General features: G+C 61.6%; 1 protein-coding gene across 1 annotated transcript in view; it reads right to left on the bottom strand.

The window, feature by feature from the left end:
• Positions 1-1,569: 1,569 nt before the first annotated feature.
• Positions 1,570-10,500, bottom strand: part of LOC140396644 (autism susceptibility gene 2 protein homolog) — a 31,405-nt gene continuing 22,474 nt past the window's right edge. The window contains 4 exon segments of the mRNA XM_072485439.1: positions 1,570-2,620; positions 2,622-2,888; positions 2,890-3,202; positions 5,036-5,258. Of these exon segments, the coding sequence (XP_072341540.1) occupies positions 2,060-2,620; positions 2,622-2,888; positions 2,890-3,202; positions 5,036-5,258 (1,364 nt within the window). The 3' untranslated portion in view covers positions 1,570-2,059.

Here is a 10,500-nt window from a genome sequence, read left to right as displayed (position 1 = left end):
TCTTCTCTACTCCTGGGAGAATCTGGGGCTGAAGTCTCTCCTGGCCTGGGACCATTCTGTTGCACCCTGGGTACCTCCCAGATCACGGCTGCCTGCTGAGACTGTGGTACCCGGATGTGGGAAACGGGCGCCTCAACAGTGTTTGACCAAATCCCTCACTTTTGAACTCTTCCCACCTTTGGGATGAGGGCTGAGAGTGGTTTCCGTTGTAGCACGCTGCCTCAAAGCAACACTGATTGGTCCATTCCCATTGTCCTGCCCGAATAGAGCCACAAATATTTTACTGCATGTCCCCAGTGTCCGGACTTAGCCCAATCCGCTCGCCTCTCCCCACCAACCAAATATAACTGCTGCCTCACATATCTCCTCCCGGGGTTTATCCTTTCCAGTCATTTCTTACCGAACCGCACTGTAGGAGGGTCAGCTCTGAGGGAGCGCCGTACTGTCAGAGTTCAGGGAGCGCTGCACTGTCGGAGGGTCAATGCTGAGGAGAGCGCCGCACTGTCGGACGGTCAGTGCTGAGAGAGCGCCGCACTGTCGGACGGTCAGTGCTGAGAGAGCGCCGCACTCGGAGGGTCATTGCTGAGGGAGGGCCACACTGTTGGAGGGTCAGTGCTGAGGGAACGCCGCACTGTCGGAGGGTCATTGCTGACTGAGTGCGCACTGTCGGAGGGTCATTGCTGACGGAGCGCTGCACTGTCAGAGGGTCATTGCTGACGGAGCGCCGCACTGTCAGAGGGTCATTGCTGACGGAGCGCCGCACTGTCGGAGGGTCATTGCTGACGGAGCGCCGCACTGTTGGAGGGTCATTGCTGACGGAGCGCCGCACTGTCGGAGGGTCATTGCTGACGGAGCGCCGCACTGTCGGAGGAGTTTTCAGCCCCCTCAGAGTTAGTGCAGACGATGCTTGGGACACCCTGGGGGAGTAATGGGGGTCGTCCCCTGTCTGCTCCTATGTCCCTGTTTCTCCAGCCTGGTGAAATGACCATTCAGCCCGTCTGACCTGGCATTCAGAGCCGCGAAACAGACCATCCGGCCCATCTGAGAAAATGCTGGAAAGTCTCAGCAGAACAGGCAGCATATGTGGGGAGAGAAAAGAGCTTTGAATAAGGGTCACCTGGATTCGAAACGTTAGCTCTTTTCTCTCCCTACAGATTCTGCCAGGCCTGCTGAGATTTTCCAGCATTTTCTCTTTGGTTTCAGATTCCAGCATCCGCAGGAATTTGCTTTCATCCAGCCTAAGCATCCGCAGGAATTTGCTTTCATCCAGCCTATCTGCTGCCTGCAGGTGTTCCTGTTGCACGCCAGCCCGCTCACATCTCGTCCCCTCCCATCACGCCTTCCTCCCTTGTCCAGCTCTCCACGCCTCCCCTTCCAGCGCTCACTGCCCTGACTACCGCTCGCGCCGTGTGGGGTCAGCTTACGGAGGGGGGGGGGGGGGGGGGGGAGGCCATTTCGCTGTCATCCTCCTCTTCCACCTTGTGCTGCCGTGGTGCGCGTGCCGCTGGACAGGGGGTGGGATGGTGCGTGGAGACTCGCCTCGCAAGAGCGTGAAGCACTCAGGATCCGTTTGTTGTCAAAGCCGTTATAATTCAGCTACATCGACTCCTCCATCATGTACGATTCAGAAAGCTCTCCTTTACAATGTAGATACCGTTTTTAAAAAAAAGATTACAGTAAAAACTGTATGGGGAGGCGGCGGGGGGGGGGGGGGATCATGGGGAGGGAGGAAGGAGGAGGAGTGGGTGGGGGCGAGGTAGTGGACGAAAGGGAGTCCAGAGAAGGAAATCAAATTGCATCGCTTAAAATCACGTCCCCAAACCTTTTGAAAAAATGTACAAAAAAATGTTGCCATCACTTGCCCCGAAAGCCAATGTATCGCACTGGTTATATAATATAAATATTTACACGTTTTCTTTTTCTCTGAAAACCATCTGTTTTAAAAAAAAAAGTTGAGAGTTTTCCACGCGCATTAAATGCACGGGAGGGGTGGCCGCACAGTCTGTGTCTTCCCGGTTTGTGTTGCTGTTAAAACTCTGGCCGCTTCTCTCCCCATTCATCATCTGGAGTCTCGGTCCTTGTGACTGTAGGCGGAGAGGTCCCGGAGCTCGTTGGCCGAGAGGGGGGTGGCACGTGTGGCAGGGGACCCTGGCCGGACGCCGGTGGATGAGATGAGGGGCGGTGGGGCCCCCAGGGTGGCCATGGGCGGTGTCTTACTGAGCAGGCCGCTCTGGTGCACCAGGGAGGGGCTGACGCGGGGGTAAGGGTGGTGGGGTGGGTGTGGGGATCCCAGGAAGCTGAGCAGCCGGGCCCGGTGGTCGTACTCCTCGCGCAGCAACAGTTGCTCCTCCAGGAGGCCCGCCGCTTCCTGCTCGCGGCGTGTCTCGGCCAGCAGGCCCTCGGGGACAAATTCGCGGAGCAGCTGGCGCTCCCGGTATGCCCGCTCGGGCTCGTAGAAGCGGGGCTGCGGCTGGTGTTGGGGCACGGGGTAGCGCTGGTGGATCGACGGCACCTCTGGCCCCCTGCATGCCTCCCGCCACGAGTCGCGGAAGGGGTCCCAGCCGTAGTGCGGCAGCCGCTCGCCACCGGCACTGGACGCCATCCCGTGGTGCCCAACCCCCCAGGAAGGGGCCGGCCAGCACACGGTTCCTCTCTAGCACGCCCAGGCCATTCACTTGCCCGATCACGGCGAGAGGCACTGGCAGTGAGTGCAGTGCATGCAGGGTGTGCGCCGCACCCCCGGGGACGTGGGCTCGCTGGAGCTGGGCGGTTGACTCAAATCCCGGCGGTGCCACCCCCCCTGCCATCAGGTCGTGTTCCTCCTTCCTTTCTTCCTTCACCTTCACCTCGTGCCTCTTGGCCAGCTCGCGGAGGAGGCTGGGTTTGGGGGCCCTCGGAGGTAGCGGGTAGGCGGGAGTACGGGGAGGGCTCCCTGCCCATCACACCGGTGCCCTTTCCAGTCTCCTCCCCCGGCCTCTTGGCAGCATGCCGGCTATCTTCAGCGACTGGCAGCTGGAACTCCCGGCCTCGGTGCTCCTGTTTGAAGTGGTCCCTGGGGGGTTCAGCCCGCTCCCGGGCAGCTCCCCGCGGCTCGCTGCTGCTCCTGGGCCGACCCCTCTCCTCGTCCCTCTCCGGTGCAAGGCTGCCGTTTTTCTGGTTTGCTGGAGACATGCGGATCGTGTGACGACTGTAGACAGCTTCCCTGAAGAGAACAGAAGCACCCAGTTAATGGGGGGAGGTATGGAAAAGGGTATGGCTAAGAGCGGGGGGTGGGGGGGGGGAGAAAAGAGAGCGGGACTCCAACCAAGACTTTGCACCCTCCATCTCTCTGACTGGCTATCACAACTGATGGTCAGAGGGACAAGCAGACACCTCCCCACACAGCACCATTCTTCAATCCCTCAACCCTGGGACAACCCCCCTCACCTTGTGACGTATGAGCAGAGGTGCACCACACGCTACTGTTGTACCCCCCCTGTCCGAACACCCCTCCCCTCCCCAAATCCCCCCTCCGCCCACTCCGAACCCCTCCCCTCTCCGAAACCCCCTCCCCCCTCCCACCGTACCCCCCCACTCCGAAACCCCCTCCCTCTCCCACCATACCCCCCCCCCCACTCCGAAGCCCACTCCAAACCCTTCCCCCCCCCCCCAACTCCAAACCCTCCCCACTCTGAACCCCCTCCCACTCCTCCCCCCTCCCCACCTCCAAATCCTTCCCCTCCCCCACCACTCTCCCCCCCCCCCCCCTTCCAGGCACTCTCCTCCCCCCCCACTCGGAAACTCCCCTCTCCCCCCCCCCCCAACTCGGAAACTCCCTTCCCCCCACTCGGAAATTCCCCTCCCCCACACTCGGAAATTCTCCTCCCCACACTCGGAAATTCTCCTCCCCACACTCGGAAATTCTCCTCCCCACACTCGGAAATTCTCCTCCCCACACTCGGAAATTCTCCTCCCCACACTCGGAAATTCTCCTCCCCACACTCGGAAATTCTCCTCCCCACACTCGGAAACTCCCCTCACCCCCCCCACTCCAAAACCCCCCTCCCCCCCACACAAAACTCCCCCCCACTCCGAAACCCCCTTTCTCCCCCCCCACTCGGAAACTCACCTCCCCCCCCCCCACTGTGAGCCTCCCCCTAGTCCCGCCTCCCCTAACCACTCTTTAATCCCTCATGTCCGACATCGCACTGCCCTCCCCGTTCCCATAATATTCACAAGACAATGGGGCCGGAGGATAGTGCTTATGTCAATGGACTAGCAATCCAACGGCACAGGCTAATACTCTGGGGACAGGGTTTCAAATCCCTGTAGACCAGCTGTGGTGTTTAAAAATTCAGTCCCTTCATTAGAATAAATTGATTAAAAATCTACACATGGTGGTATAGGATTTGAATATTGCTGGGAAAAAACATGTTCCAGAGGCTTGCAGTCATTGCAGAGAGATTCCCAAGAATACCAAATCTCAAACAACTATTTGTACTCCGTGAGAACGTCAAGGTGATTCTGGCAAGGGGGAGTATGATTGCGAGAGGTGTCGCCATGAGAATGCTTCGGGGAACAATTAACTGCTTAGCTTTGTTGGGATTCAAATCAGGGAGGTTGACTGAACGCTGTCCCCTTCGAGATTTGGTATGCTTGTCAAACTGCCCCGATGAAGGCAAGACCAAATTCTTCTGCATCACGTTTTGCTTTCGTCAACAATACTCGGTTAAAAACAAATCTCAAAGATAAAGAGTGTCGCTTTGATAGGGACCACAAAGCCTTTATCAATTGTCGTAAAAGCCCATTGGGTTCACCAGTGGCCCTGAAGGGAGAGGGAAATCTTCCGGATGTACTCTGTCTGGGCCACAGCTGATTCCAGACGCACAAACAATGTGGCTGACTATTTAACTGCCACTCTGAAATGGCCCGAGCGAGACACTTGCTTCAAGGGGCAATGAGGGATAGGCAATAACTGAACAACTTGCCAGGAACAACTGCGTGAAAGAAATATGCATCTACCGAGAGAATTCCACAACAAATGGTGACCGCTCACCTCTCCTTCTCCTCTTTGATGAAGGGGATATCACGCTTGTCCGAGTCTGCTTCCTTGTCCAGGAGTCCTCCCCGTTCCCGCTCACCCTCGCCCGGCCTCGGCCACGCAGGGGGAGGGGTGGGGAAGGACGGAGGCGTCTGGTGTAGCCGGTTCCAGTGGTCACGTGAGGCCCCGATGCCCTGGACGGCGGTGTTCTCCTTGTGAGCAAACACGGTGCTGACAGCTACAGGAGGGAGAGAGAGAGGAGAGTGAGAGTGAGAGAGAGATGATGAGAGTGTGTGAGAGTGTGTGAGAGTGTGTGAGAGTGTGTGAGAGTGTGTGAGAGTGTGAGAGAGTGTGAGAGAGTGTGAGAGAGTGTGAGAGAGTGTGAGAGAGTGTGAGAGAGTGAGAGAGAGTGAGAGAGAGTGAGAGAGAGTGAGAGAGAGTGAGAGAGAGTGAGAGAGAGTGAGAGAGAGTGAGAGAGTGTGAGAGAGAGTGAGGGAGAGTGAGAGAGTGTGAGAGAGTGTGTGAGAGAGTGTGAGAGAGTGAGAGAGAGTGAGAGAGAGTGAGAGAGAGTGAGAGAGAGTGAGAGAGAGTGAGAGAGAGTGAGAGAGAGTGAGAGAGAGTGAGAGAGAGTGAGAGAGAGTGAGAGAGAGTGAGAGAGAGTGAGAGAGTGTGAGAGAGTGTGAGAGAGAGTGTGAGAGAGAGTGTGAGAGAGAGTGAGAGAGAGTGAGAGTGAGAGAGAGTGAGAGAGAGTGAGAGAGAGTGAGAGAGAGTGTGAGAGAGAGTGTGAGAGAGAGCGCGAGAGAGAGCGCGAGAGAGAGCGCGAGAGAGAGCGCGAGAGAGAGCGCGAGAGCGAGCGCGAGAGCGAGCGCGAGAGCGAGCGCGAGAGCGAGCGCGAGAGCGAGCGCGAGAGCGAGAGAGAGCGCGAGAGCGAGAGAGAGCGCGAGAGAGAGCGCGAGAGAGCGAGAGCGAGAGAGCGAGAGAGAGAGAGCGAGCGAGAGCGCGATAGAGAGAGCGAGCGAGCGCGAGAGCGAGCGAGTGCGAGCGCGAGAGAGCGCGAGAGAGCGCGAGAGAAAGCGCGAGAGAGCGCGAGAGAGAGCGCGAGAGAGAGCGCGAGAGAGAGCGCGAGAGAGAGCGCGAGAGAGAGCGCGAGAGAGAGCGCGAGAGCGAGCGCGAGAGCGAGAGAGAGCGCGAGAGAGAGCGCGAGAGAGAGCGCGAGAGAGAGCGCGAGAGAGAGCGCGAGAGAGAGCGCGAGAGAGAGCGCGAGAGAGAGCGCGAGAGAGAGCGCGAGAGAGAGCGCGAGAGAGAGCGCGAGAGAGAGCGCGAGAGAGAGCGCGAGAGAGAGCGCGAGAGAGAGCGCGAGAGAGAGCGCGAGAGAGAGCGCGAGAGAGAGCGCGAGAGAGAGCGCGAGAGAGAGCGCGAGAGAGAGCGCGAGAGAGAGCGCGAGAGAGAGCGCGAGAGAGAGCGCGAGAGAGAGCGCGAGAGTGTGAGAGAGAGAGCGAGAGAGAGCGCGAGAGCGAGCGAGAGCGCGAGAGAGAGCGCGAGAGCGCGAGAGAGAGCGCGAGAGAGAGCGCGAGAGAGAGCGCGAGAGAGAGCGCGAGAGAGAGCGCGAGAGAGAGCGCGAGAGAGAGCGCGAGAGAGAGCGCGAGAGAGAGCGCGAGAGAGAGCGCGAGAGAGAGCGCGAGAGAGAGCGCGAGAGAGCGAGAGCGAGAGAGCGAGAGCGAGAGAGCGAGAGCGAGAGAGCGAGAGCGAGAGAGCGAGAGAGCGAGAGAGCGAGAGAGAGAGAGATGGAGAGAGAGTGAGAGAGCAAGCGAGAGCGCGATAGCGAGCGCGATAGCGAGCGCGAGAGGGAGCGCGAGAGGGAGCGCGAGAGGGAGCGCGAGAGGGAGCGCGAGAGGGAGCGCGAGAGGGAGCGCGAGAGGGAGCGCGAGAGGGAGCGCGAGAGGGAGCGCGAGAGGGAGCGCGAGAGGGAGCGCGAGAGGGAGCGCGAGAGGGAGCGCGAGAGGGAGCGCGAGAGAGAGAGCGAGAGCGAGCGCGAGAGCGAGCGCGAGAGCGAGCGCGAGAGCGAGCGCGAGAGGGAGCGCGAGAGGGATCGCGAGAGGGATCGCGAGAGGGATCGCGAGAGGGAGCGCGAGAGAGAGCGCGAGAGAGAGCGCGAGAGAGAGCGCGAGAGAGAGCGCGAGCGCGAGAGCGAGCGCGAGAGCGAGCGCGAGAGCGAGCGCGAGAGCGAGCGCGAGAGCGAGCGCGAGAGCGAGCGCGAGAGCGAGCGCGAGAGCGAGCGCGAGAGAGAGCGCGAGAGAGAGCGCGAGAGAGAGCGCGAGAGAGAGCGCGAGAGAGAGCGCGAGAGAGAGCGCGAGAGAGAGCGCGAGAGAGAGCGCGAGAGAGAGCGCGAGAGAGAGCGCGAGAGAGAGCGCGAGAGAGAGCGCGAGAGAGAGCGCGAGAGAGAGCGCGAGAGAGAGCGCGAGAGAGAGCGCGAGAGAGAGCGCGAGAGAGAGCGCGAGAGAGAGCGAGACAGAGAGCGAGACAGAGAGCGAGACAGAGAGCGAGAGAGAGAGCGAGAGAGAGAGTGCGAGAGAGCGCGAGAGAGAGTGCGAGAGAGCGCGAGAGAGAGCGCGAGAGAGAGCGCGAGAGAGAGCGCGAGAGAGCGCGAGAGAGCGAGCGAGAGAGCGAGAGAGCGAGAGAGAGAGCGAGAGAGCGAGAGAGCGCGAGAGTGTGAGAGAGAGAGCGAGCGAGTGCGAGAGCGAGAGAGAGCGCGAGAGCGAGCGCGAGAGCGAGCGCGAGAGCGAGCGCGAGAGCGAGCGCGAGAGCGAGCGCGAGAGCGAGCGCGAGAGAGAGCGCGAGAGAGAGCGCGAGAGAGAGCGCGAGAGAGAGCGCGAGAGCGAGCGCGAGAGCGAGCGCGAGAGAGAGCGCGAGAGAGAGCGCGAGAGAGAGCGCGAGAGAGAGCGCGAGAGAGAGCGCGAGAGAGAGCGCGAGAGAGAGCGCGAGAGAGAGCGCGAGAGAGAGAGCGAGCGAGAGAGAGAGCGAGAGAGCGAGAGAGCGAGAGAGAGAGCGAGAGAGAGTGAGAGAGCGAGCGAGAGCGCGATAGAGAGAGCGAGCGAGAGCGCGAGCGAGAGAGAGCGCGAGCGAGAGCGAGCGCGAGCGAGAGCGAGCGCGAGCGCGAGAGAGAGCGCGAGAGAGAGCGCGAGAGAGAGCGCGAGAGAGAGCGCGAGAGAGAGCGCGAGAGAGAGCGCGAGAGAGAGCGCGAGAGAGAGCGCGAGAGAGAGCGCGAGAGAGAGCGCGAGAGAGAGCGCGAGAGAGAGCGCGAGAGAGAGCGCGCGAGAGAGCGCGCGAGAGAGCGCGCGAGAGAGCGCGAGAGAGAGAGAGCGAGAGAGAGAGCGAGAGAGAGAGCGAGAGAGAGCGAGAGAGAGAGCGAGAGAGAGAGCGAGAGCGAGAGAGAGCGCGAGAGAGAGCGCGAGAGAGAGCGCGAGAGAGCGCGAGAGAGCGCGAGAGAGCGCGAGAGAGCGCGAGAGAGCGCGAGAGAGCGCGAGAGAGCGCGAGAGAGCGCGAGAGAGAGAGAGCGTGAGAGAGAGAGCGCGAGAGAGAGCGCGAGAGAGAGCGCGAGAGAGAGCGCGAGAGAGAGAGCGAGAGCGAGAGAGCGAGAGCGAGAGCGAGACAGAGAGCGAGACAGAGAGCGAGACAGAGAGCGAGACAGAGAGCGAGACAGAGAGCGAGACAGAGAGCGAGACAGAGAGCGAGACAGAGAGCGAGACAGAGAGCGAGACAGAGAGCGAGACAGAGAGCGAGAGAGAGCGCGAGAGAGAGCGCGAGAGAGAGCGCGAGAGAGAGCGCGAGAGAGAGCGCGAGAGAGAGCGCGAGAGAGAGCGCGAGAGAGAGCGCGAGAGAGAGCGCGAGAGAGAGCGCGAGAGAGAGCGCGCGAGAGAGAGCGCGAGAGAGAGCGCGAGAGAAAGCGCGAGAGAGAGCGAGACAGGGAGCGAGACAGGGAGCGAGACAGGGAGCGAGACAGGGAGCGAGACAGGGAGCGAGACAGGGAGCGAGACAGGGAGCGAGACAGGGAGCGAGACAGGGAGCGAGACAGGGAGCGAGACAGGGAGCGAGACAGGGAGCGAGACAGGGAGCGAGACAGGGAGCGAGACAGGGAGCGAGACAGGGAGCGAGACAGGGAGCGAGACAGGGAGCGAGACAGGGAGCGAGACAGGGAGCGAGACAGGGAGCGAGACAGGGAGCGAGACAGGGAGCGAGACAGGGAGCGAGACAGGGAGCGAGACAGGGAGCGAGACAGGGAGCGAGACAGGGAGCGAGACAGAGAGCGAGACAGAGAGCGAGACAGAGAGCGAGACAGAGAGCGAGACAGAGAGCGAGACAGAGAGCGAGACAGAGAGCGAGACAGAGAGCGAGACAGAGAGCGAGACAGAGAGCGAGACAGAGAGCGAGACAGAGAGCGAGACAGAGAGCGAGACAGAGAGCGAGACAGAGAGCGAGACAGAGAGCGAGACAGAGCGCGAGAGCGAGCGCGAGAGCGAGCGCGAGAGAGAGCGCGAGAGAGAGCGCGAGAGAGAGCGCGAGAGATAGCGCGAGAGAGAGCGCGAGAGAGAGCGCGAGAGAGAGAGCGAGAGAGCGAGCGAGAGAGCGAGAGCGAGAGAGAGAGAGAGAGAGAGAGAGTGCGAGAGCGCGAGCGCGAGAGCGAGCGCGAGAGCGAGATGGAGCGCCAGAGCGAGCGCGAGAGCGAGAGAGAGCGCGAGAGCGAGAGGGAGCGCGAGAGCGAGAGGGAGCGCGAGAGCGAGAGGGAGCGCGAGAGCGAGAGGGAGCGCGAGAGGGAGCGCGAGAGGGAGCGCGAGAGGGAGCGCGAAAGGGAGCGCGAAAGGGAGCGCGAGAGGGAGCGCGAGAGGGAGCGCGAGAGGGAGCGCGAGAGGGAGCGCGAGAGGGAGCGCGAGAGAGAGCGCGAGAGAGAGCGCGAGAGAGAGCGCGAGAGAGAGCGCGAGAGAGAGCGCGAGAGAGAGCGCGAGAGAGAGCGCGAGAGAGAGCGCGAGAGAGAGCGCGAGAGAGAGCGCGAGAGAGAGCGCGAGAGAGAGCGCGAGAGAGAGCGCGAGAGAGAGCGCGAGAGAGAGCGCGAGAGAGAGCGCGAGAGAGAGCGCGAGAGAGAGCGCGAGAGAGAGAGCGAGAGAGAGAGCGAGAGAGAGAGCGAGAGAGAGCGCGAGAGAGAGCGCGAGAGAGAGCGCGAGAGAGAGCGCGAGAGAGAGCGCGAGAGAGAGCGCGAGAGAGAGCGCGAGAGAGAGCGCGAGAGAGAGCGCGAGAGAGAGCGCGAGAGAGAGCGCGAGAGAGAGAGCGAGAGAGAGAGCGAGAGAGAGAGCGAGAGAGAGAGCGAGAGAGAGAGCGAGAGAGAGCGCGAGAGAGAGCGCGAGAGTGAGAGAGAGAGAGAGCGAGCGAGAGCGCGATAGAGAGAGCGAGCGAGTGCGAGCGCGAGAGAGAGCGCGAGAGAGAGCGCG

The sequence above is a fragment of the Scyliorhinus torazame genome, chromosome 19, assembly GCF_047496885.1.
Source record: "Scyliorhinus torazame isolate Kashiwa2021f chromosome 19, sScyTor2.1, whole genome shotgun sequence".
Lineage (NCBI taxonomy): Eukaryota > Metazoa > Chordata > Chondrichthyes > Carcharhiniformes > Scyliorhinidae > Scyliorhinus > Scyliorhinus torazame.
This window is presented reverse-complemented; position numbering and strand designations above follow the sequence as displayed.